The 27,683-nt window shown below is 43.7% G+C and overlaps 1 protein-coding gene across 1 annotated transcript; it reads right to left on the reverse strand.

Moving 5' to 3' along the window:
- Positions 1–1,266: 1,266 nt before the first annotated feature.
- On the reverse strand, positions 1,267–27,055 carry SEPHS1 (selenophosphate synthetase 1). Its single transcript, XM_021271930.4, has 11 exons — positions 26,863–27,055; positions 23,748–23,851; positions 19,425–19,532; positions 18,482–18,636; positions 17,618–17,708; positions 14,236–14,335; positions 12,787–12,999; positions 5,871–8,577; positions 5,176–5,261; positions 4,330–4,411; positions 1,267–1,675 (listed from the first exon to the last, which is right to left on the reverse strand). Exons 1-8 carry the CDS (start codon positions 27,053–27,055, stop codon positions 8,363–8,365), a joined length of 1,179 nt encoding a protein of 392 aa, XP_021127605.1. The 3' UTR covers positions 1,267–1,675; positions 4,330–4,411; positions 5,176–5,261; positions 5,871–8,362.
- Between the last annotated feature and the right edge of the window lie 628 nt (positions 27,056–27,683).

Consider the following 27,683-nt stretch of genomic DNA (forward strand, 5'->3'; position numbering starts at 1 on the left):
AGGCCAAGGAGCAAAGCAGTGCAGCACCTGGGGAGTTTGGGGTGAGGAAGAAAGCCTGGAAGGGAAGTCCTGGTGGAGGAGGATAAGAACACCAAGCATTAAAATGTCCATGTGCTCAGAAGTGCTGTATGAGTACAGGTTGCTCCTAGCATCCTCTCTTCTGCCTTAACTAACACCGTGAGCATGTCACCTAAGAAGTCTGAGAATATTAAGGGACTTAAAACACCTCCAGCACGGCTCAGAAGATGATTTTTGCTGTTTTTGCACACCTGCTGGTGCCGGTGCTCCTTTTAGAACCTTACCGCTCCTCCAAAGTGGGCTTCAGGTCCCGTGTCACCACTTAGACCAGCTTGTGCCATCGCTGTGGCAGTCAGTCCATCCTCACTTCCCCTTCAAGTGCTAAGCTGTGAGGCAGGCGCAGCTGAAAGGTGAGGTTTCTGACGATGGAATTAGCCACACTACATCCTTCTCCATTCCCTGGGCTAGGGGTGTTTGTCTGACCAAGACAGACCAAAGCACTGCAGGGGAAAAAACAATAACAAACACTTTGCAGCAATATTAAAACCAGCAGCATTGGGACTGGAAGGAAATTATGCTAAGAATTCACATTTTTGTGCCAACCCACTGAATGCCAGCACCTGCTCAACTCATTCAATCCTCTTCTGCAAGGCAGCCAGGCCCTGCTCCTGCTGCTGCACCATCACCACTGCTGTGCAGCTCTCCAGGAGAGCACGTCCCCTGTTGCTCCAAGGCATCTCATGATGATAGGGTGTGAGCCACAACTTCTCTAGGAAGCTCAAGTCCATTGTGCAACAGGTTGTGCTTGAATCCAAGGTGGCGTCTTGATGAAACAAGAACTCAGCTGTCAACATCCTGAGCTTCAGTATGTTGGCTCTACAGATAAACAGCAACGAAGGCACGGATAGGAAGAGGTCCTGTCCCTCTGAACTTAAGCTGCATCCTCAAACCAAACCCAAATTATCAAGGACTTAAGTAAAGATGTACCACAGCAGGGTTTGTGGTTATTTGTGGCAGCTGCCCGGACTGGAGTGCGATCCTGTTTCTTGCTCATGCGGCCAGCAGCCCCATCATGCTTGGTGTGGTTAGTCACTCCCTTCAGGGATGGTGACAGAAGGGAGGGTGTTCACAGAAGTGGGAAAAAAACAGGATCAGGAACCCAGAAAAACACTTCTCATGTGACAGAACTGTTTTGTGTAGTCAGAGGGAAGCACGCAGGCATGACGAAGGGAAAACAAGCGGCAGCAGTGACAGCACACAGCCCTTTATTGCCACTAACAGCAGACCTTTGACTCCCAACCTAAAGGAAAACTTAGTCAGAGGTAAACAAAAAGTTAATAGGAGTCTCTCTAAAAGCAAATTCAAGGGAATGGAAAAAAAGCAGCAAGAGTAACAGTTTTATCACAGAAGTTGTAATTACAACTGCACCGAAGGCTCTATTTATAATTCAGATATATGCTGTAATTACCTTCACAATCCAAACTGAGACAGGAACCCCAATAAATCTTCACCTGGGACAAAATTCAGGTAAGAGACATCAAAAAGATGAAGATGAACAATACTACACATGCGAGCTCTGACACAGACCCATTGCAGTGTAGCTATTTCTTCCCCTGTCTATGTTTAACAGCACCTGATGCAAAGGTGTCCTTCGTGTCTAAAAAAAAAATAAAAAGAATGTGTAGTGATTAATTCTGCTGTACTAATTTAGGAGCTTGAGAACTAACATGATTTTATACATACATAATACACATAGGTATGTGCGTTTATGTACATATATACATTTTTAAACAAGAATTGATCAAACCTGAAAGAGTTCATCTCCCTGTGCAGTGTTTACAGTTATTCCTTTTTACTTATTGCTTCTCTGGTGATGTTGCTAACACTACCCATGTCAGCACTGGTAATACTGGATAATTTCCAGTAACACTGGCTTGCACAGCAACTGCCGTGTTCCTGGCCCACCCTGTGATATAGAATCCCCAAATAATTCAGGATACATCACCCACCTGGACACAGGAAGGGATGCTCGAGGTGTGACTGCCCTTTATTTGTACCGTCACACACAGCCCATGCCCAAAGCATTTTACACGTGTACTTTAATACAACAAAAGGTTGATTTCAGGCATCGCTGCCACTGCTCTGTGCTGCAGAAGTGAGAACCACACTGTGACATAAACGGCACGGCTGCTGTGTTCACTCTCTAAAAACTGGGCAAGGGTTCGCTGTTCTGTAACACACGTGGTGTCCTCTCATAAATAACATGATGGTCTGTTCAAATGAAAAAAATGTCCTTTGTATCTTATTCAATAAATGAAAAACCACTACAGAGCGAATCATTTTCAAATATATTCATAAGCGTCGCTAAAGCACAGACTGAATATCACCAACCTAGGAGAAGAAAGAAGGAAGAGACTTCCTTTGTTAAGATAACTGATGGCGACATTCATCTTTTTATTAAAATTAATGGCATTTGACAGTGGCCGTGTCTTTGCAAATTATTTTTACAGCTATGTCTGTCAGTTTACCAAGTTTTATAGAACGTTTTTATACAGCTGCTTTGCATTTGGCTTTTCGTTTTAATGTTTTCTGTTCATTAAATCACAAAACTAATAAAAACTAAACGATCAGGATTTCTACAAGCAGCACTGAGATGGTTCTAATGCGCAGCGCTGTAATTTAATAAGCATCTCAATCGACTATTAAAATCCACATTATGATCAGAACTGTAATTCCAAAGATGAGGTCTTCTGAAAGCCTAATTTACTGCAATGGGAAGTGGCAGCTGCTGCAACTCAGCAAAATTAGCTTTTTTTAACTTAGATGTCAGGGAAAACGGATGGAGCCACTAACAAGAACAATAAAATCTACCACCAACACACAGGTTCAGTTTTCATCATTCAAAAGATTCAAGAAGGGCTTGTACAGATATATTAGCAGCAAAAGAGATGAAAACGTGGACCCTGTGGGGAAGAAATAGAGGGGGCTAGTGATGAAGGACACAGAAAAGGTCAAGGGAACTGCATGGGAACTGCTGGCATGGTCTCTGAGGTTCCTGAGGTCAGGTTCCTGAGTCAGGCAGCAAGATCCCAGGGCACAAAACACCACTCGTGTTGCACAAGACTGAGTCAGAGACCACCTGAGCAAAGTGGGCATTGTCAGATCTGTGGGACTGACTACATGGGAGGTATCAGCATGAGCTGATACAACTGCAAAGCTGCTCCCTCTGCTGTTGCCAGATGTTCATGATGGCTACAAGAAGGCAAATGTCATACCTGTCCTCACAAAGGGCAAGAGAAGGCGTCTGGGGAGTTACAAGCTATGCCCCAGTCTCCAAAAAGATTATGGAGTAAATCCTGGGTTTGCTGTGTCCAGCTACACCAAGGACAAGACAATTGGGAACAACCTGCACAGATTTACCAAAGGCAACTTGGAGCTGGCCAATCTCCTCACCTTCTGCAATGGAACAGCTCTATGGACTAGAGCAGGGCAATGGGCAGTGTTTACTTTGACACTAGGAAGGTTTTTGCCCTGTTGGGACATGCAGACTATAAAAATGGGTGGAACATCGGCTGAACTGCTGTTCAAAAGGCCGTGAGCAGCAGTACAAAGTGCAGCTGGCTACAGGCAGCTCTGCAGGAAATGTCTGAATGGATGGGATGAAGATGTGCAAGTGTACACCTTGTACACCTGCAATCCGAATGGTTTGGGGTGGGGAGATCATCTAAAGGTCATCTAGTCCTTTGGGCACAGATTTATTTCAGGTTGCTCCGTGGGAAGGGCTAACTGCATGCTGGGCTGCATTAGCAAGATGCCCCCAAAGTGTAGAGGGAAGGAAACAAGGAAAGGCTGAGAAAATAGCTGGAAGAGAAGGTTCCAGGGAAATCCTACAGCTGCCTGCAAGTATCTAATGGGAGATCTAGAGAAGACAGACAAACCTTTCCTGAGTGTTCACGGCAAAATTAAGAGACAACAGGTACAAGCCGCAGCAAGGAAAATTCCTGTTGGATAATATGGAGAAAATTAGGCCAAATTTCTCAATTAAGTCAAAATCTCTATTTCAGGGGTGGCCAAAGACTGGCATAAGGGGTATGGAAGGACTGAGCAATGTCCACCTAGACTCATACAGTCCTCAGAAACTGAGTGTGACCGTCTTTGCTTTGGACCAGGAGCCTGCAAGACATCTGTTCCAGACCAAATTATTTAAAGAGCTCATTTACGGTAGCAGGTGCATCCTCTGAGTGACCTATTAATTCCTAATTAGTTCCAATAAGGAACGTGTGTTGTATGCAAACACAAATACACATTTACCTTAGAAACACCAGGACCATTTTTCTGTGGTTATATCTCTCTCTTTGATGGTTGGAGATGTGAAGTAACAGCTTTTTCACACCTTAAAAAGAGGCAACAAGGGAATTTAGAAATGAAATAAAATAATTAAAAAAAGGAAAACCAAAACCACACAATAAAACCAGCCTCTTCCTGCATAGCAGGCTCCTGATCCCTGCAGATTGTGAGCTGAACTGCCCTTCACGGAGGTGTTGATCCAACTGAGGTCTCCTCCCTCTCCTCACAGACCACCTAACCTGGGACAAATACCCCCAAATTATATGGGGATATGCGTTATCTTCCCCCACTCTGAGCACTGGCCAGAGGTTGCAGTCCTATCTTGTGGTCAGAACACAGACACACCTCCAGATGACAACTCCTCCCAACTGCTTGCCAAACATTTAGTGGAAAAAAAAGTCAATAAAACAGAAAATATTGGTGACTGTGCCCATCCGCTCACCCTCCAGTCGCTCAGGTTTGCTGCCTTGTTCCTGCAGCACTCACACTAACTCTTGTGTCTCTCCCAAGCAGAAAACAGTTGGCCAGTCCTCAATTACTAGCAAAACATAAACTCAAAATAACACCTTAAAAAAAAAAAAAGAAAAAAAAAAAGAAAAAAAAGAGAAAAACCATTCTGACAGCATACACCATCACAGCTAATTTCAAGAGTGTTATTTTGCCCCCTGCTGCAGGGGAAAAGCAAAAAGACATGGAAACCAACATATTAAAGAGAGATTGTAATAGATATTAACTATCTAACAATCCATACTACTTATCAATTGTACAGTTCAGGCTAGGGAGCTTTCCAGTTATTAAATTCCTTCTTACTCTCCACTCCTGCCGTAACTTCGCTGGAGTTTTCCAAGGAGCCTTCTCACCGAGACTGATTCGTGGAAGCTGGTGCCTGCAGGTACCTGTGGATGCAAATGAAGGTACATAACAGTTGTATAGGAGACTGGACAAAGCTAATAAAAAACAGTAGTTGTTGCTTTCTCGTGGCTTTTTGATGCCAGCAAAACATTATGCATTAAAAAAAAATATAATTTAAAAGGCTATGTTTGAGTGATACTTGCTGATTGTTTAAAGCCGTACAGCTTTGGACTTGCTAGTCCTCTTCATATAGCTTCCTATAGGTTAGGCTTGATCTAAAATCTGGTTTTTAGCAAGTAAATCTGCACAAATCACTGCAGCTGCCAGGGGAGAAGAGCAGATTACAGTTTAAAATTATCACCCCCTCTGAATCCAGTGGCACAGCTGGAATTAACAACCCACATCAGCTGTGAGCAGAGCACACACCACCTCTGGGCTGTCAGCACCAGGAAGCCCTTTGGGATGCAAATCGCTGCCATCAGAAACCAAGAGGGCATTTCCCCTGGCAGTACTGCTGCTGGTGGCTGGATTCAGCAGCTCCGAAGGGAAGCTTTCTCTGAACAGCTGGACAAAAAAAAAAAAAAAAAAAAAAAAAGTTTTGCCCTGAAAGCTTTTAGGAACAGGATGACTGATAGTTGTGAATTTTCACTCACCTCGCTGATGAAGCAGCCTTCCTCCGGGCACCTTTAGTCCTGAAAAGAAACCTTCAAAGCATGCCTGGTAAAAGAGAAAGGTTGGTTTCACACCTGCCTGATGAACTTAGCGACAGCAGCTACAAACCAGAACACATACGAGCCCCTCGCACACATCGAGCACCAGCCGAAAACACAAGCCATCTTTGTAACAAGTGCTTTCACATACAAGTACCGACCACTTCATACACATTTCGTCCAGTTGGTTTTGTTTTAATCTAATGGAATTATCTCTGTAGTGACAGTCTTTCCCTTGACAGTAAAGAACAGAAGCCCAGCCACATGGTTTTGTATCAGAATACAGAATGCATTTCACAAAACAGTAAAGGAAAAAACCTCAAATCAGGACTTTTTGCATAGACAGCTAGTTTTTGACGCTTTATTTTGGTGTTCAGAATGGTTGTGAAAACCCTAAAACGTTTTGTCCTGTTCCCCCCACCAGTTACGGCTTTGAGGTTGTGTTGCGAGCACACAACTCGGACTTAGTTTCCAAGAACAGGATGGCGATGTCCTAATTGTTTTGTTACAAAAGAAAAAAAAAAAGATGAAGAAAACTCTAGCTTTTCCTAGGTGTCTGTTGAGAACACTACTGAGCGGAAAGAGATGAGCCAAGTTTTGCCCCAGACTTCACTAGGAGCAAGCCTGGAAATTTAAGCCTTGCATGTTGCACGCGACAGGTTCGTCTCTGGCAAGTCATTTTTCACAACCAGAAGCCCTTGTTATTCTTGCTGGTAGTGGTATTGATTAGCAAAGCTTTCCTTTTAGCAAAGCTTTCCTTCTTCCTGGACTGAGCATCGAGGAGCTAGTTCCGCGGCGTGGGAAGCTTTTACAAGGAGCTGGTTCATAGAAACATGCTTGGTTCTGTTCCGCAGAAGAATCACACGGCGTGACTTGGCTCCTGGGGGCTGGCAGCGTGGAGTTAGCAGCGACCGTGCAGCTTTACACACACCCTCGGAGGAAAGATGGGTTTCGGCATTCCTTCCATGCCCAGGACTGCTCACAAACCCTCATCTGGATTAGAGCAGGCCCAGCCAGGAGACTTGCAGAGGATACAGAGGAAACAATTCACATCCATCGCATGCTTTGCGCTGACACGTAAAATAAACACAGTGAAGCGGACAATGTGCTCGGAGATAACCTGCTCGTCCCCACATTCTGGCACGCAGGAGGAGATATTCTTGATTACCAAGGGACATCACAGCTTGCAGAGCTGACCGAAGGAGTAACAGCAATCAGTATAATTACACTTGCATTAAAACAAAAGATAAAAGGAGGATTTCTCCTCTTTCCAGTTTGCAATTCAGGTAGGAATCAAAAAAGTTCATGCGTTTATACAAGAGCAATAAAAAAAATTAAATATTTATTTTGAATAACAAGCTTAAGTTCAAGCTGCAATGTTGGCAATGTAGATTTTAAACACAGATCACAAAAGTGTGCACAAAAATGTATTTGAGCAAAGAACAAAATAATACTAAGAATTATACTAAACAGCTGCTGATTTTAAAGAAACAAAAGGCCTGTAATCACTATACAAAATATAAAATGTATTAAACACTACCATCCACAGAACAGAGGTTTATTTTAGTTTGATTATATTTAAAAATTATTTGTGTAGTTATTTATATAGTGAATTGTAAATGAATATTATACAGGAACCTCCTTTTGGTCTGCAAAACCTTTGTTGCACTATAGCACATCCAATCACATTGCAAAAAAAAAAAAAAAAGATTATTTTTCCTTACTATCAATAAAGAAAATCATTGATAATACAGTAAATATTGTCAGGTCTACAAATAATGAAATTAAAAATGACTCCTTCGACTCTGAAGTGCTTCCCATGCAAAGTCAGCACTTGCTCGTTTAAACAGAGTGCACTACCAAGCAATGTCCAGGGTTGTAGATGCTCTTGGTAAGACTAAACCTTACAAAAAAAATAAAAAATTAAAAAAAAAATAAAAATCAAAGATTGAATGTAATCATGCAACCATCATACTACTGGGCATACCCACTGTGTCGCTTCTCAGATTTATTGCCTCTCTGGAATATCACTCAAGGCATCAAAATTAGACTTATGATAAATATACATATAATGAAAGGACACAAACTGCTATTCGACACTACTACTGGTAATGTCTGTGCTACGTGAAAGCACCTTTAAAAAGAGCCTATGCGGCAAGAGATAAGTGTCTAAAGATTCAAAATGAATCAACAGTATTGGATAACAATATAATTCTCAACTCAGAAGCTGCCTCAAGATTAGGTGCATCTTCAGTTAATGTAACAGGAAAAAAAGGCAATGGATTTTATTTCATTAATTGTATCCACTCATAAACTGACCTAAGGCCACCAGATGTGCAGACACAAGTTTTCTTTTCTTTTTTTACAGTTCCTTTTAAATTGTAGGATGATAAAGGAATAGATCTATTTAAAAACAACCAGCTATTTCATCTACATTAAGAGGTGGCACCCGGCGTTGGGTTCACGTTCTGAGTGGCCACCTGTGGTGCAACTTCGATGATTCGTGGTTTGTCTATAATTCTGGCCGTGCGGTTGCCCTTCTCTACAATGCCAATAATCCATGCTTGGTGACCCTCGCCGTATTTTGGAGACTTGATCTCGGCACAGAACCGTGCTGCTTGTTCCCGCGGTAAACAGATGAGGAGGCCTCCTGAAAAAGAACAAGAAAGAGCATTAAACGTCTGGTTGCAAAGTGTTTCAACCTGAACGTGCCAAATCTCTGTTTGGACACACACTTGGGGACTTTGGTGGGGTCTGTCAAACTGCAGGACTCCAAGTGAAGACACGGTGGAAGTCTGCAAGCTCTTGTTTTACAGAAAAAGTTCTGTGTTTGGTACATAAATGAAGCCAGATACATAAAAAAAAAGATGCTGGCAGAAGGACGTGGTGCTGATGCCAACAAATGACATAGGAGAACAACGCCAGCATTGTAAACTTCCAACAGAGGACTGCAAAGTGCCTCCGCAAGAAGCGTACACAGGAACGTTTTGGATAAAGGTCACATTCAGATACCTATAACCACAGATTGGGAGCAGCTGATTCTGCGAGTGACCCCACTGCCTGTGAGGAAATCCTTCATCAGAACAGGGCCGGTTACAACAAAACACAGAAGGCTGAAAATTAAACCCAGGCTCAACCCAGTGCTCCGTGACAGTCAGTCCCTTTGACCCCTTTGTTAGAGGGGAAGTTTTCTAACCTTGTTTAGCCTTTCCTGTGAGATCTCTTCTTGCAGAGACAAGAGAAAAATATTTGCTAATGAATGTTTTTCAGAGGGAAAATCCTAACTAGCTAGCAGGGTTGCCATTTGGTCAGTAAGAACCCCTGCATTCAAAGAATCCCAAAGCACTGAAAAGGTGATTTTGCAAGTGAAATGCCAGAATGAGTTTTGTTGTCAGCTCTGGCACAAATTTCCAGGGGGCTCTGGCCAAGTCACTAAATATTTTGGTGCTGCCCTCTAATACCAAGTTACAGGTTTCCTGAATAGCTTTTTTTTTTTTTTTCTTCATTTATGCTGCACTGCAAATCTGTGGAGCACTGCAACACAGAGTAACAAATTCATCTCCAGATGCCTAATTAAACCTCAAAGCGTCGTGTGCTCCACACAACTTGCATAGTTCATGCCTACACAGTGCTACCTCCCAACAGACAGCCCCTTGTAAGGATAATTTATAATTAGATGTCTTTTATGATAGTTTATAAGGATATGTGGAAGCATTAAAGTTATTTTTGGGGTTCTATATGAAGCAAATGAATGCACCATCCAGAAAAATGCCTGCATCCTCACAGAGATTTCAGAATATAACATCCAGGTACCTCCATCAAAAACATAAACCAATAAAAACCAGAAACATGAAAACGTTTAAGCTGCTCCACACATAGCAGACAAATCAATTGCAAAGGAACTACGTGCTGTTCCTATGGAAGGCCCTAAATCAAACTGAAGAGCAACTCATGTCACAGTGCAAGCAAGTCAGGGAAGAGAATTATAAGTAGGAGGGCACAGAGAGTGCTGACCAGCCAGAAGGGAGGAGTGGAAGTACAGGGAGAAAGAGAACTAAGAAAGCACACGAGAATCTTCATTCATTATTCCTTCCCCATACACTCTTCCTGCAATTTTGTTATCACGTGTATGCTCACCTTGTTAAAACTCTTTGGCAAGATCTGAAAAACGTACCAAATCCCAGCTAAAACATACTTCCACTTGCTGGCTGCATCCCCCAGTTTGATCAGCAATCCTTAAAAAAAGGTTATGGGGTACTCTTGATCAATCTCTTTTATCTTTGGGCAAGTCCTAAGGAGGTTTTGAACACTGCTGCTTTTAAGTGTTGTACTGCAAGCAGGAACTGGCCACAGAAAACTCCCAAACAAATCTCCTTGCTCCTGTTAAGGGCATTCTCTCACATTGTTAGATCTCTCTCATCAGCCTTACCTCTCAGTGACACAGCAGCCATTCTTTGCTATCCATCTGCCCATTTTCACAAACTGCACAGAATTACTGTATCGAGACACTTCTTCTATGCTAACAAAGTAGTCTGACACCAGTCAGCAGCTTCAAAAATTATTAGAAGAGGACTGGCAAAAATATACACATGCTCAAGTATCCTAGAGTATCCCCCACAGAATAATCCTGTAACTTATTTCTACAAGAAAAACTAAGTAATAAACAGAATTAAGTTTTTTGAAAGTGCAACTTTAACCATTACCGAGGAGTTGCCTAGAAGGGAGCCCAAAATGAAGTAAAAGTGGGATTTTCAGAAAACACCACAAGCAGCAGTGCCTGGAGGATGGAACGGATGATACACAAGATCTTTCCAACACTGACTTTTGTCAACAGGTGCCCAGCAAATGTGCGCTGGGGAAAAAAAAACAACAGTCTTAAAATCCATTCACGTTGTTTTCCAGTAAATTTCTCGCTGCCTGCCCACTCTGCTGAAAAACATCTGTTCACAAATGAAGAAGCTACAGACAGAGCATTTCTGGAAGCTTCGGGTATCAGAGAAAGAGTGTATGTACATATTACAGTAGGAACAGCCCTGAGCAGCCCTAAAAGGCATCCTCACAACTGGACATACAGCTGCTGTAGGGCACACGCTTGCCTCCAAATAAATCAACCCTGGGATGAAATCAAATTTAAGTGTTTTGAGGCACCCAAAGTTCACAACTAACCAGATAGTCTCGGTTTTTCCAGTCATCACCTATTTCTGTTGAAAGCTAAGGCAATTCTGAGTTTCCAAGATACTTCTTACTCTCATTCCCCAAAAGGGATTCAGAAGTTGACTGTTCTCCCCTTCCATACTCCCTATTTGTTTTTCCATTCCTTCAGTGAAAGGACAGCATTGTCCTTGGGGTGCATAAGGGGCAGCTCTGAGGACTCCAGCACTCAGTTTACAGCTAGACCATTCCCACGCCAGCTGCACGAAGCCCATGTCACAGCCACTCACCTGAAAGAGCATCTTGCAGCTCCAGATCTGCAGCCAAGCTATTTTTCAGCCCCTCTGCAACTGATAACAAACGTCCTGTATCGAGGGCAAGCAGCAGTGCCACTAGCACTCCGGTTATGCAGACTCCTAGGTAGAATGAACCTGCCTGGTGCTACCAACCTTATTTACAGCTCACCAAACAGCCACCAGATATTTCTGGCCTCAGCTGACTGAAGCTGGATTTGAACTCCTGAAAGGGTTCATGTCCCATATCCTGTTACACAGCATCTGAGCCACACGCTCCCCGTAGGACAGAGCATCTGTTATAAACACAGATGGCTCAGGAACAATTCAGCAGATCGTGGCAAGTTGTGTATTCGCTGGGGGAAAAGTTTATGGCTCTCGCTGTGGTGCTTCTTTCCAGAGCCTTAGACTGTTTTGCTTCAAGGGGCCCCCTCTGTTGCGAACAGCAGAGAACTTGGATAATACTTTTGGAGAGCAGGAAGAGGGTGGGGAAAAGAGATAAGAAAAAAAGGCAGATTTGTTGCTATATCTTCTCCATTTCCCAAAGAGAAAGAACAGTGAGATCGAAGAAGAAAAACAAAATGGATTAGGACAGTTCAAAGGGAAAATGAAGTACAGAGACTGCCAGCAGAGGACGGTGATTACTCTAGTAGGTAAGGTGGCCTACACTTAATATGACAGCGTTCAAATAGAGCATCACAAGTTTTAAAATCACCTGATTAGTGTTTAAATGTTCATCTGAAATTAATTTGATGCTCATAGCCTGATGTTCAGTATGTCTGTACTAATTGTCACTGCAAGGGGCAGCTGTATTAACCAGGGAACTCAAGAACTGAACGGGTCAGAGACCAAATTCTTTTCTTGCTGCTGCTCATAGCCCCTGAAGTCAGGTTGCATAAACCCAAGACAGAAAGTTTGTATTCTTGACGTTTGCGTGCTGTGGACAGAGAAGGCTTCCCTTAGCCTGGCCCATTCAGCACTCAGCTTCACACTGCTTCAGAATGAGAAACCAAACTCCACTCGTTTAATTGGCAGCCTACCGCAGGAGGCTCTACCTTTCTGAGAACACTGTGCCAGCTGTGCTGGGATTTGTTCTTCTGGAGCTAATAGCTATGAAAAAAATGCATTTCAAAAGGATTCAGAACCATCACTGACCATTAACTGTAAAATGTTCCAGATACCGGGCACGGTGATGGTTTCTGTAAATGTTTCATAAGGAGATGTTCAGAGCAGGATGGTGGTTTGGAAATTAGGCTGAACAACTTAATTGTGAACAGTTGTATGGCTAATGCTCCTCAACTTGGACATAACCCAAATGAACTGTGATTCTGAGCACAAAGAGCAGCATTTATACCTCTGAAATGTTATTTAACTCTGATGGAGAGAAGGAAAAGGGTGGAACAACTGTTGCTTACCTGAAGTCTCTGGACAAGTCCCATGCATAAGGCCAAACATGTTTCCGCAAGCCTTACTGACAGCAGCCATCTTAGCAAGAACAGGAAGGTTGTGAATAACGAAGGACACCTCGTTTCGCTGCTGCTTGGCAAGGTTCTGTGCGTGTCCCAGGATTCCAAACCCTGTGATGTCCGTAGCTGCGTGTGCGTTGAAAGTGTGCATGAGTCCAGCAGCTTCAAAAGAGGGAGAAAACACACAAAAAAAAAAATCAGGAAAAGAAGTAGCTGGGAAAGTAACGTTTCAACAGTATTGTACACAGTTTGAATGAAGTTGCATACCTTCAATTCAAATCAGTTCTGCTTACTGTTTAAATTTTAAAAAAAGTGTTTGAGAAAAGATCACACTGAAACTTAAGTTCTGGACACTTAAATTAAGAGCTTAAGAGCAAATCCTGCAGGTCGTGGGGGAAGGGAGTGAAGTCGGGGGATGGACAGGCACAGCCAGCCCAAGCCCCAGCCTCCCCACCTATGCATTCATGAAATTCTTGGGCATTTGCAACTACAGAGCCCTGGGTATCAGAAAGGCACCTCTGCATGCAGGACAATAGCTCCAGGTAGGAACATTTAAGTGTTGTTAGAAGGGCCTGACAAAAGTCAGGGCAGAAAAACAAAGCCAAGAACTTTTTGCCCTTCTTTGGGGCTTCCCAGTACATGAGCAGGAGTGAGTTCTTTTCCACAAGACAATCCTGGTCATTTATTTTTCCTGGAAGACTTTGTGAAAGAATGAAAAAGCAGTGGGATGATGTAACAAATACCAAATGAAATCTGAATAAATGGGAGAAGAGCAATTTAACTGTTCCCGTTCCTTCAACTGTGAAGGAAGCATTAATTCGATTCTCAGCTCCTCTAAAGATACTTTGAGGAAAGGGAAATCCTGACTTAAAATTTCTATGGTAAAAGCAAAACATCCTCACCACCAAAATTTAAAGAAAAAAAATGAAGAATACACGTTCTACATATTCCATGCTTTGGGAAACACGTAATATGACAGAAAATCAAAAAAATAAATTGAAGCACAAATAAGAGATTTTCCTTTTTTATTTCATTTCATTTTTTTTTTTAAGCCTTATTGCAGTCAGGCCCTCCTGAATTCTCTAAGCACAAAAAATAAAAAGGAACAAATCCCATATATTTCCCTTTAAAACATCCTCTAACTAACTCACTCAGATGAGTCATAATCATCTCCAGCAGCATTTGTGTTTTTGCTGTATAATTAAAAGAGGGCGTTTGATTTTAATTTGCTTGCTTCGCAAACACTGAACAGCAGAAAGATGGGGAAGAAGGAAGGGACAAAGCAGCTATGTCGCCCTTCCCCTCAGCAGTGAAATGAAATTAAGTATGGAATTTGGGGAGAATGACCAAAAACCCCACACTCTCCCCCACCTCCCCCAAGACGTGCGTTTCCTTTACCTGTTCGGTTCAGCCGTGCCATATTCATCATTGCTTCCTGGTATGCTAGCTCTACATCTTCCTGCGTTACCACTAGTTTGATTTTATTCCACTTTTCTGGCTAATGGATGAAAGAAAGAGGATTTTTTTAGGTTTTCATCTACAGATTTTAAAGCACATCCTTGTCACTTAAAATCTTTCATTCAAAATGCACTTGTGATTTTTTATTATTCTTATTTTTAAGCTGAGTTTAAGAGGAACAGCCTGAGTGCTTCACTCAGAGGTTCTGAAGCCTGCTGGACGTGCTTTACCCTGCTTGCACCCACGTGAAGTTCATTTAAAGGTCTATTGAGCACCTAAGCACCTCTAATATTGCCTTCACCTGTGGTGTAGTGGAGTGGAACGACCTACCCTGGGCAAATTAGTCCTTCAAGGCAACTTTCTGGCTTGAACTCTGCAACCAAGTGAAAGGAACTTTGTCGCTGGATGTTGAGAATCTCTGGCTTCTTTGTTTTTAAAGAGAAAGTTCTTCATTTCACACCTGGGCACTCAGACCAAGAAAGGCCACTGCTACCTAGAAGTCCAGCTCTCAAGAACGTACACTTCACTCTCATGAAGCAGGATTAAGATAGTTTCATAAGCTTCCTTTACAGACTAATATCAGCACATCCTTCCACCCATTCCCCAGTCTCTTGTGTGGATTCATGCCTCCGTCACATGCTAAGAAATGCTTTTCATCCCAAAAGGCTGTCAGAACAATTTAGGAACTGGTACCTTATAAAGAGCAATTATTGTGTTCAAAACTGAAGTAATTCCAGACCCAGAAGGAAACAAAGCAACCATTTAACTGTTTAGATCAACACTACAAGCGGGTTTATTCTTTCTGCAAATAAAGTAAAATTACAGTGAACTGAAGTAAATAAAAATACGATTATTTTGGAGCCACAAAGCCTACACTGCCATTCCACAGCATAAGTGGATCAAAAAAAATTTCTTACTTAACCAAAGTTGCAAAAACTGCTAAGAATTGCTGTATGATGCTGTGCTAGGGAAGGATCTTGTCAAAGAGGCTCTTGTCTTTAAGAAGTGAGCACTGACTTCCAGGGGTGTAAGAAAAAAATCCAGAAAGGGTGTAAGAAAAAAATCCAGAAAGGGTGTGAGAAAGGGAAAGAGGCTGGTCAACCAAAACCAAATCCTTTTTTTAAAGACTAAAGAAGTACAGGAGTAAGATCAGAGCTTCTGAAATGAGGTTGAGCTTGGTCTGACCAAGCAAGCACAACAAGCATTTTTATTTAGGTAAGGGAGAAAGCAGGAGGAAAATCAATGAGATTATCAGCACCTAGGACACAATAAATATTAATCTGGCTTTGGGTAGGACTGAAAAACCTGATCAGTCATTTTGTGCCAGTTTTGAAAATACCTTTTTGAGGCTGATCATGAGATGGGAACAGGTCAGATGCTAAGAATGGAAATTGGGAATGAGGTGAAAGCAGAACTAAAGGCTGAGGCTCAAACACAGGTAGGCTGTAAATTAGACACAAATTCCTCCCATTATAACAATCAGATACGGGTACAGTGGGATTAACAGACAGGAAACAGAAGGCAGAAAAGTTCACAAAAATCCTCAGAGAACTTTTAAAGCAAGCTTAGATGGACCCTTCCCGTTCATTCAGAGGTCTCTCACAGTAGGGACTACAAAACCCTTCCTGGACATGCACATCAGAGCAACCCCTTCCATCCCTGACCTGGTCCCCCAGAGCCCCTACAGAGCCCCTCTCCCTACAGCCTCTTCCCTTTGCACCCTAAAGAAGCAGCTGCCTGCAACACAGCCAGGCCTGAGCTGCAACCATGCTGCCAGGAACCAAGCAAGGAGGAAAATTTGGGCCTCCATTTGGATCTTCCATCCATAAAAGCAGTTCTTATGTGGTTATTGTCATGGGCTGTCCTTTAGTTAGTGCCTTTAACTACTTACTACTGCTCTGTGTTTAAATACCCCTTTTGGTTTGTTTGTTTTGATTTTGTTCGTTTATTTTTAGACCTTGTTTTGTAGCCACCTACCTCTACACTCTGTTTTTCCTTTCTTGCCTGGGTATAAACTTGCTGTGCTACGTACCTTCTCCCACATACTTTTCAATACAAAGTCAAATTCCTTTCTGAAGTTTGATTTACAGGTGGATTTGTGATGGGTAATTCCAGTTTTATTTTCCCCCCCTCTTTCACAAGACAAAGCAGCACAGCTACTCAGAATTTTTCCTACCACAAAGATATATGCTGTTTACACGGAGTAAGAGAATTGATTTCCTCGCTGTCCCCATTTTTCAGACCAGAAAGTGTTTCTGGTTGACAGTCAGCGAAATTAGAAGTACTTGAAATATGTGGAAACGCAGAATATCCTTAATTTGCGAGTCTGTTTGTCAGTATCATAACAGATATGTTAAGGAGTGAGATTATGGCCAGAAAACATGCTCTAAAACGAATGTCTTCTTTCATTTGATTTTCATATCAGGATCATCTGAGGCCTTGATCCTTTTATCTGACTGGAAAACAGAGGATTCAAAATGGCTAGGCCATACTCTACAAAAGGAGGAGAAACATTTCCCTAATTGCTCACACTTCAGACCCCAGTGAAGGTTTAAGCTGCTTCTCTCCCACTTTTTCTTTGGAATTAGGATTCATCTGACAACGCAGTGGGCGACAGTCAAGGCTAAGTAGATTTCAGCTCACTCCTCTGCCTGCCTATTGGCTCGGTAGTCCCAAAAGTAGAAAAAGCTGCATCTTTTTTAAAATGTAAACTGAGCAGTTCTAGTTCTGAAGACACGGACTGGGAGCCAGACAACATAAGCAGATGCCTATTTTGTAGTCACTTTTCAGTTCAGTAGTTCCATTTTTGCCCGAAGTAACAGATGGAAATATGTCTACATACATAATGCTGCTGGAAATATTCTTACCGAACGCACAGGGTGAAACATGGAGCTAATTCTGTGTACACGAGCAGCAAGCCCATGAACACAGACAGCAATCTTGGCCTAATTGACATCAATAAGCTTCTGCCAACTACTTTGGCACATGGAATAGGGCATAATTTTACCCAGGGTGCTAGTCTGTTAGTCAACAATTTTGTTTATTGCAGCAATGCCTGAGAGCTAAGAATTAGACCCAATTAAGATAGGTTCATGAAACACGAACTAGTAAACTGCCTTGATTCCAAAGAGCTTCATGTGTAAGTGAATAAGGCTGACACCCCAAGGAGGAGGGAGGGGAGAGAGGAGGATCAGTCCCAGCTGAGGACTCAGTATACTTCTCACACTACTGAATTTTTTCATTTTGAGATGTTGAGAGAATAGGGAAGGTCACCTTTACCCCACGTCCCTCTTCCCTGCTTCTTTTTCTGCGGTGTACTCACAATATCTAGCCACTGGTGGACAGCTACGGCCACTTGTGTTCCCAAGGGTTTAGTTAATACAAGCACATCTCCTGGCACTGCATTGTCTGGCCTGAAAACAAAGAATTCATATATTAATTACAGAGAGCGATTCACACATTAGTAGGAATAAGTGCTGATAATTGTATTTTCACAGACCCGTGTATCTTATTGTGCAGATAAAAAAAAAAGACTAATTGTGGAATTACCCTTTGGGATTCATTGCCAAGGGGCATTACTGAGCAAAAAAGCAGCAAACTTATTTAAAAGTGCTAATCCTCCTTTCTAGGAGAACAATGCTTGCAGTCAGACACGCTAAATTACGTCTTTTCTTTCAATTTACAGGAGACATAAGATAGGATAGGGGAAAAAGTGGGCTAGGTCACTGAGGACATAAGCCTAGCACCACTAGGATCCCAAATTCCTTTGTATGCTGCAGCATGCCACAGTAGGATATTCAGGACTGGCTACTGTTAAACAGCCAGGCTGATGTAAACACAGCAATTCTCCGGTTCACTACAGCAATTAAAAGGTTAATTGGGAGATTTTTATACATGCATTTTATACCAGGACAGAAATTTATGTCCCAAAGCAGTCTTCAATACCTTTAAAGGTTAGAAGCTTAACTCTCAGAAGAGAGAGCGAGATCAAAAGATACTGGGGGAAAAGTAAGAGGCCATGTAAAAGAAGTAGAAGGATGTGGCATCTGTTGAGTGCTACGGACAAACGCAAGCAGGAGAAGGCACTGCTTTATTCATCAGGGGACAGATCACAACACAGTATTTAAAGGATTTTTACTGTATCCCTTCAGACCGATGCCTTTGATTGTTCAGTGATTTAACTTACATTATAAATTCATTAGGCTGACAGACTGTCGTGGCCACTCCTCCTAAAACAATCCAGGGATTTAACACTGTTTGGCCACCAGTAACAGATGTTCCTGCCTCTTCTGCTGCATCTTTGAAACCCTGGATAATTAGAGGCATCACTTTGTCTCTTTCCTAGAGATCAAAACAGAAGTCAGAGTTCCGTACACAGCAGTACGAGCCATTTCAAGACCAGTCCGGGCCTTTAATCACTCAGGTCAAATCCCCTCACAGCAAATAGCTCATGAAGAAAAAACAACAGCCTCAGGAAGAAGGCAGCTTCCTGAAAATTGCATGTTATGCCATAAAGCAGCTCCTCCATAAAGGATGCTGAAGAAATATTCTCCAAAAGTAGAATATTAAATATAAAAAGTAGAGAATATTAAATATAAAAGTAGAGAAGTCAGAGAGCTCTGAAAACTCAGAACTGTCCTGCTGCTGTAAATCAGGTACAGCCAGCAGTGCAGTGCAATCAGGCAATGTTAAATCAGGATGCATTTAGCCTCCCCTAACTTGGAAAATTTCAACTTACTTCCTTCTAAGAATAAACAGTCCTTTTTTTAGGCTAGAGCAAGCGTACATACATGCTGGTCACTTCCACCACAAAGAAATGAAAATAAAAGCAATCTATTTCAGTTTCTTGTGCTTAAAGTGCTCAAAGCTTGCATGAGCAAACCAGAAGTTTCTATTTCTGTGGTTATCACAAAGCAGCAGCAGATTACAATGCCACAGAAAACTTTTAGCAAGTAACCTCAGGAAGTTTATGAGGCAAGACCCGCACTATGAACTGTGGCTCTCACTGAAACCACCTCTTGTTTAAAAGGTTTCAAACTTTGAGGGGAAAATACAACAATAAAAAATACATTCTGAGTACGCACAGCTGTTTGGGTCCTTACTTCAAACGCAGTTACCCCGAATCTTACCCTATCTGTCATTTTATTGCTGATTCCAAGGAGCATCAACATGTTGTCGCATTCTGTGACCCCCATGGCATAAAGGTCACTTAAGACATTGGCACACGCTATCCGTCCCTGAAAAAGAAAGAAAAAAAAATCTGCTGGGCTGTTTGTGTACGTTCAGACAAACACCTGCCATAAACGAGACATCTAGCATGAGCTGGGGCTCAGAGAGCTGCTTATTCTGTGATTCTGCAATTATTCCACAGGCTCCTGCACTCAGAAACCCATCCCAAAACGTGGTGTGATCTGTTCCATACAATGTGTCCCTCTAGAAATGCAGATACCTGCTCCTTTGGCAGGTAAGAAGAGAATTCATCCCAGCTGCCTTGCTCTCAGTAGCTACACAGGGATCTCACGAGTTTAGACTCTTATTTTAGAGGCTGACATTAGACCAGAGAAAATCTAGCTTTGATAACGAGCTCAGCTCACTTAAACTGATTTGCTCCTGTTCCCTCTCGTCCAGCACAGAACTGTACACATTGCTGATGAAGACTATGGTGTGTCAGTTTACACCTGCTAGGAAGCTGATCCCAAAATCTAAAGCTGCAGTCTCTTCTGAATTCGAATATATAGGAGACAGGGAGCTGGATGAGAAAGCTCTCTGCACCACCCCAGAGGCCACGTTACTCTCAAGTTTTCAGGACAGCACGCTTCTTTGCAGGGGCCACAGCTGTGCTAGCAGCACACAGGCACACTCAGGTGGCTCTTGTGTTAGGATTTCAGTAAGAAGCTGCCTGCAGAAGAGAGCACGTGCTGGGGACTGAAGAGCTCAGGTCTCCCAGATGCTGGCCGTGTCACGGCTTGGAGGCACGCACAGCTGCTGAGGCAAGGTGTCTGCCTGATCCACACCACCTGTGTGGGGTGGGAGATGTGCCTGCTCTGGCACTGTTCAAGCAACAGGAGTTTTCCTACAGCATGTACGTTTTTATAAACTTTTGTGCGTACAAACATCACCAATAAAACCCTCCCTGAGAGATGCAAAGGGGTCTGCAACAGGAGACTAAGGAGTCCTGAAGCTGAAAGGACTGAGAAGGGTTCACTGGGGTCACGTGAGCTTAACTACTCTAATTTTGCTAAATGAATGGATCTCAATTAGTCAGCAAGTCAGGTGGGTTTGGGTTATGAACCTGGCAGAGACAAGACATCAAGTTTCCTGATGAAGATGCAGAACCTTCTGACACGGGGGGTGTCCCAAGGGAGGGACAAATAATTTCAAAATACTTTCTAAAATAACATTCTGGTGTGTTAATCTGGAAGACTCCACACGTATTATTAAAAGATTTAGGTTTACAGCTGCAAAACTGCAATCAGCATCTGGTTCGATGATCTTAAATCTGTGTTTTTGATCAAATTCAGAAGCAATGACACTGCGGTAAAAACAGCACGCTTATTCAACATGATTTGGAACACAGAAATATGCTTTAGCTGGAAGACAGATGGGGGGGAGAACATTTGAACACATTTCCACGTTTCTGCCATCCCTCAAACCTCACAGTTTAGTCACACACCCAGGGTTTGGGGTTTGTTATTCAAGAACTGGAATTAGCAGGCAGTTGCTTGCCTTTCTGATGACCTGAAATAAAACCTCCAAATCACAATTAAGCATGATCCAGTTTTTCATAAATTAAAGAGCTTCCAGTGGCATCAGGGGAATCCCTTGTGTGTTTGGAAACCAGAGTATGTTTTAAATTACACTACTAAGAGGAGAACGAGCTGTGGTTTGATAGATTCTGTTAAGCTCCTGGATGCTTAAGGACACCAAAGCCTGTCGTTTTCCTTTTCTGGAAGAGGTCTATCAAACTGTTCTCCGCTATCTTCAGTATTTACCAAGCAAACTGCTGGTTTATGGCCTCTTAGGCACGACAGATAAGTTTTTCAAACCACACTGACAAGAGCCCTGCACTGTAGCAGTCAGAGGCCAGCCTAACACCGCCCTGCCAGCTGGCAAAACCTTTCTGGAAACAAACCCGGGGAGTGCAAGCCTCAAGTCTGAATAGCAGAGGGAACGATACATGGCTTGCAAACACTGATAAACGGGACAGGACTCACGGGCAGGTCAGCTGAGCTGTGTCCCACACGGCTCACTGGGACACAGCAATCTCCTCGCAATACCAAGAGGTATTTATGGGGGCAGAAGAACAGGTCCTTGTAAGAGAAGGGAGAATGGAGCCCACCCTTTAAGCAGCCGATTTCCTGCTCTTGTACTCCAAAAAGCATCTCCACACCATCCCAGAGGGGTGGCCGGTAGCAATCCTACTACTGGTGGCTTGGTACTTAACTGGAAACCCATTTTCAATTACCTGTAACCTTTCCAACCTCAGGCCATCTAAACTGAAAATTCCTGTGCGGGACATAAACTTTACAGGCACACATCCTGGGATGTTTCAGCCAACGTGGGTCAGGTGTTTTCAAGAGCAGAGCTGAAGAGAAGGGGCACAGGGAGGAGGAGGAGGAGAGATTTTTTGTTTGTTTGTTTTTCTGCTTGGTTTAAAGCAAAGTATTTTGGTTACAAAGTTTAAAAACTTTGTCACTGTCCATTTTCCAAAGCCAAACTCAGAAATTCAGCTGGGTCCACACACATTTTTACCTCCCTCAGCCTGGACACCAGCTCGGAATTCCTGAGTCTCTTAACTGTGCCTAAAGGCCCTAGCAGGTTGTATTTGCCTCTCCTCCAGCTGATGTTGGTCCACAAAAGGAAGTGGCAATCCCTGTTTCCCCCAGAACTCCAGTCCCTGAGTGGGAGAGGTCTGAGAGCAAGAAGGCTTATGATACATCCCATTCTCAGGCAGCTTTTAAGATGAAACACCTGCCTGCAAACAGATGGGAAGTGGCGAGCCATCACACCGCCATGGGTGCTGATAAGGGAAAGAAGTGCAGAACCTGAGAGCTCGGAAATGCCAAAGTTACAGCTGCGTGGGGATCCCAGCAGAGGCTTTAACTGAGATGCGGCCACAGAAGTCGGACTAAGGCCAATTTGCCATTCCTCTCCTACCACACAGGCCTAAACCTCATCTGCACACAGACTCATCTCTCGCCGCTGCGGCATCTCAATCCCTTTGGGTCCCCAAACACAACAATCCCCACCACCACCACCACCTCCTTCTTATGCCACCCCTTACAAGCTTGGGTTACAGGGTGAGAAAATAAAGTTTCTCATCTGGTGAAGCTGAAAACTACTCACCAACAAGATCTTTTTTTTTTTTCCTCTGCTCCCTGGCAGTTCCCAGCTTGAAATCTGAATCAAATTTCTCAGCAGAGCTGAACTATGAACTCTAGAAACTAGTCAGGGATCTTGGCTGCTCAGTCAGCAGAAGGAGCGCTCTGATGGAGCGGAAATCGAAGGAGCTCTGCTTGCTTACGTGCACAGGCAACACCTGGTCAAGCATGCTGAAAACACTGCCCCAATCGCAAACTGCACGTCCCAAACCTACCCAACAGGTCTCACAGACACCTGAACAAGAAGCGATCATATAAACAGCAGTACAAGCCTGCTGTCATGCCAAGGAGACACACTGCAATCACAGGGAACTCGAATTCTAGCATTTTTTAACTGTCGTTTAAAGAAAGCTTGCTGGGGAGATCCTTCCAGCCTCACCGAGACCTTTTTAGAACACACAATTTGTCTCCCCATCATCTTCTGTTCAAGCCAACACTGATCACCATCTCACAGCACCACGGAGGGGTCCGTTGCAATGAACTAAGTGAAATATGAACGCAGAAAGAACCAAAGACACAGAAAATGTGACTTCTGACAAGTCATTTCAACTCGTCCTGCTGTGAATGGATAGCAGGATAGGAAACCTGGTGTTCACAAGGCACCCTGAATTGCCAGATGCTATGATCACCTCCTGACATTTAGCAGTAACAAGTTACGTGGTTATTTCAGAACCTCAAGTTAAAAAAAAGGCCAACTATAATGCAGCGCTCCTCGTAAGCAGAGGTTTCTGTCTGCTGCTTCGTGGATGGCTCTTTTTTCCCCCCTTTAAGGCTTTTCAAGCCGAATCTCACGGAACAGATGGCGGGAAATTTGAATTAGAGGTGGCAGCTTGCCCAGTTTTCACCTCCAGCCACAGTGCTGCAGCATCCCTGGCTGACATGGAAATGACTGCAGGATAAAACAACGCCTTCCCCTTCCCACTGCCATACAGGAAAGGCTCTGAGTGCAATTAAATCAAACAATTAACACTGCACATCTACACGAAATGGCCCCAAATGCCATCAGATAAGCGAGAAGCACGAACCAAATCGGTAATGTATGTATTTAGTAATTCCATTTAGCCAACTTACCATCATATAAGGGTCATCCACAATAGGATAAATATAATCTGTTGTCTGAACCAACGACAAACCTCCGTGTCTTAATGGAATAACGCAAGTGTCCATCCCAATTCCTGCAAAGAGAGAAATGCATCAGTGAGGCAACTCGGTCCTCAGCTGGCTGTTGCTCCCAACAAGAGTGCTTACAAAAAACGTCTGTGGAATACAGCTCTCACTGCTGCCTGAACAGAGGTGGCAAATCCCTTCTCTGGAGAAAGCACGGAGCAAAAAGAAGAGGAAAAGTGAGAAAAGAATGGAAACTCCTGCTTGGGACAGAGCAGAAATGTAAATGGCTGAAAGGGAGAAGGAAACTTTCTCCGGTTTGTTGCAGTACGGTGAAAGCACGCTGCTTTTAGCATCTGTGCTTGTATCTCTGTGCACTTACAGTTAAAAGGAACTAGGTAAACTGACGTTGTCACAAGCTAAAAGGTTTTCCCGTTACTCCCATCCTGACAGAAGCATAATGACAGTTCTCAAAGGTCACAGCTTCCCATCAAGGGCCTTTCCTCACTTCTGGAGGGAGAAAAAAAAACACCCTAAGTCACAGCCTCGGCCCTTGAAGGGTGATTCTGCCACTTGCAGCTTCTGCGTTCACCTCGTCTTACTTCTGTGAGACCGAAAGGCGGCCAGGCGATCTGCCAAGCAGGGAAACTCCTTTGAGAAAAACCACAATACCACACCAAACGAAGCCTTCCCTGACGGAGGAAGGTTTCAAACAGAATAAGCAACGGTAAAAACCTCCAGGCGCTCGCCGGGATGTGAGGGCCTGCACAAAAATGCAGCGGGTGGCAAATCCAACCCACAGCAGCTGCACCGTGTCCCCCCTGTTGATAAATTCTGATAAATCCTGCCTCGTGGCAGCAGCAGGTAGCTCACCTCCTCCCCAGGCTGACAGCGAGCTGCCTGGCTTTATTTTGTGCACCTCGCAAAGAGAGACCCTTCAGACAAGCAGGAAAGGAAACGTGCTGCCTACCTAGAGCTACGAGGCAGCATTTGGCAGCGTCCTATGCAGGAACCCAGCAAGCTGCTGCCATCCGAGCCCCTGCTGAGGGCACGGAGCTGAAGGCCTGCCAGACAGCAGCCACGCAGGCAGGTGGAGAGCTGCAGAGGCAGAAGATGTAGCCTCAGAAGAGAAGGGGTACTAAAAGCAGTAATTTAGGGTTGCTCATCCTCTGCAGAAGCTTCCAAGCTGCTATGCCTGACACTTAACATCTCTGGAACAGTGCACTGGAGCAGCTACAGAGGAGATACAGAATTTACTTTGCTCTCAGCTCACCCCTCTGTGCCATAATGTTGCAGGACTGAGCGCGCTTGGGAGGTTTTTGACATTGCAGCCAAAGTGCTGTTACACAGACGGGCACCACGGCCTTTCTGAGGCTACGTTTGTGTTCCACACAAACAAAAACACAAATGAAGGAGGCTGATTAAATAAGAGAAATGGAATCAGAATCTGAAAACGTGTAACAGCTCAGAGAATTAGTACCAAGCCTGTAGTTTCTGAGATTGCTCTGGGTATTGCCACATTAAAACTCAAACTGAGTGAAGCTGAGCCTGTTTGTGGGAATTTCCCTTGTGAGCGCACCTCAAAAGCACTGTGCACACACAGAGCCTGGAAAGCTTCCAGGCTAGCCCTTCTAAGCACGAGGCATCAGAGGTAATTAATACCTCATTTACCTGAGGACAAATTTGTCAAAGGGATACTCACCGTAAAAGCACATATAAAAAGAGATCTGCTCTCTCTACCTCCTATTGCTAACACATTTCCTGCTACATCGCAACACACCTAGGTACTGATGGCATCACTCTGCTTTTTATCTCATCATAAAACTGGAGAAAAATCTCTTAGCAGTTCCCATTACACTTTAGAGCCTCTAAGTTTATAAGAGGAAAAAAACAGCTAGAATATTAAACCTAAACCAAACTGTTACTGATCTTAGAAATTGGCCAGATTGAAACGTTGCTGTGAATAACATTTAATTAAGGAAAAACCAACACGTAAATAGCAATTTGGGTATAAAAGAAGCTCCAAGTGTCCCTCATTAGGGAATATGAAATTACGGTGCCACCCCAGCTCCACACAATAAGATTGCTATTGTCTAAGGCAGAACACGGGCTCCTTACTAATCTCTCACTGAATTCAATCTCCACTGGAATAACGGGTTGCAACCTGTTAGCCTGCTACCAGACAATTAGTCACGTTAAAACAATTTTGAAAAAGGCTATCGGGCGCTAAATTGATAATTAAATAATTTCAGAATAAATACTACATTGATATTCCTAAGCTGAGGGAAAAATCCATACCACGCTGCAAAGCAGAGCTTGAATACGCCGGGCTGAGTAAATAGGCAAACAATTAAAAGTGTCATTAAGCACATATCTACACGCATATATCTGTATCAACGTTAGGCACAGGAGCTGGTATCATAACACCTACGTTCGCCCTGCTCCCCGTGAAGGTGGCTTGTGCGGGTTGTTTTCCCTCGTTGCTTGCATCATTGTGCAAACAGCAAAGAGAAAGTGAAGTTGGCAAGAAACGCAGAGGTCTTGGAAAGAGCCCTTCCCAGGCAGCTTCCACAGGTGAGCAGAAAGGGTAGAGCGGGGTGGAACGAAAGGGAAAAAAATGACAGCTGAGAAACAATCCGCTCCCAGCATCAGCTGGGGTGAGAAAGTTTCCCCTCACTCACTTTTCTCTGCCCCAGGAATGAGGGAAAAGGGAGGGAGAGGGGAACTTCACCTCTAAGGACTACTCATTGCACAAATTTTAAAAGGCAGAGCGTTACTTTAACACTCCAGAAATTAACTGATATTACTTCAGTTTGCAAAGCATCTATGGGGAAGAGGGTGAAGGGGGAGACTGCAATTTCTACGCACGTGCCTATTGTTAATTAAGGCTATTCCTGACCATTTTATTTTCATAGCTGAGCGCACTGCAGGATGATAAATAATTATTCTCACATCCCAGATGCCAACCAGATGAATCCTTCCAACGTCTGGGTGATAACGCATGCGTTACACACCACACAACATCGTCACAGGGGTTAAACAAACAGCAGGACCACGTGTGCCTAGAGGAGCACCTACTTACCCAGCCTGGGCATAACAGCCCCCAGGAACTGTTCGTCTTCCTGAAAATGGTTTTCTTGGAGAGATTCGAGCAGTTTCTGTAACACATCCTGAGGCACTTTGCAGCCTGTCCCTTTCAGTTCGGTGAAGCGGGTCAGTCGGAAGCTCTTGTCCAGCTCGTAACTCTCCGGGTTAAACGACTCCCGAACAGACATGGTTCTCCTGCACGCCCCGCTGGCCCTTCCCACCCCAGAGCAACGGGATCAGGGCTTCTCCGCCGAGCAGTCTGACTGGGAAAAAAAAATAGGGACAATTAGAAAATCCCAGGAGCTACGAGACGCCAGGCCCTGCACGAGGTTAAAAAGAGAAAAGCGCCCCGTGTAGCCCACCTTAACTAACATTAATCTCACGAGCGAGCCACTTTTTTTGTCTAGTGGCTCAGCTTCGGGTCTGATGTAAGAGGCTGAAACTGCAGCATCCACCTGCTGTCCTTGGGGGAAAACACAAGGCTGGCGCTGTGTTCGCACAGGTAAGAGAAGAACAAAGAGGCCGCAGTTCCTTGGAGCGCTGTACCCACAAACACACTGCTTTACCTTGCCCTGTGTGCACGGGCCTAAAAATCCCTACAAGTTTCTCGCCTCTCGAGCCCCTTTTTTAGTCAAGCAACCAGCCTGAGAGTACGCAGAGAATCGTCCGTTAGAGTGGTAATGTAAAAAGACACTGATGTAACTCATTTAATAAAATTCTTAACAATGCACGTCTAATTTTAGAACGTTTTTCCACTCTGACTCACATACAGCACACTCCAAAACTAATAAGGGGCCTAGCTCAAACGCTGCCTTC

Source organism: Anas platyrhynchos, chromosome 1 (genome assembly GCF_047663525.1).
Source record: "Anas platyrhynchos isolate ZD024472 breed Pekin duck chromosome 1, IASCAAS_PekinDuck_T2T, whole genome shotgun sequence".
Classification (NCBI taxonomy): Eukaryota; Metazoa; Chordata; class Aves; order Anseriformes; family Anatidae; genus Anas; species Anas platyrhynchos.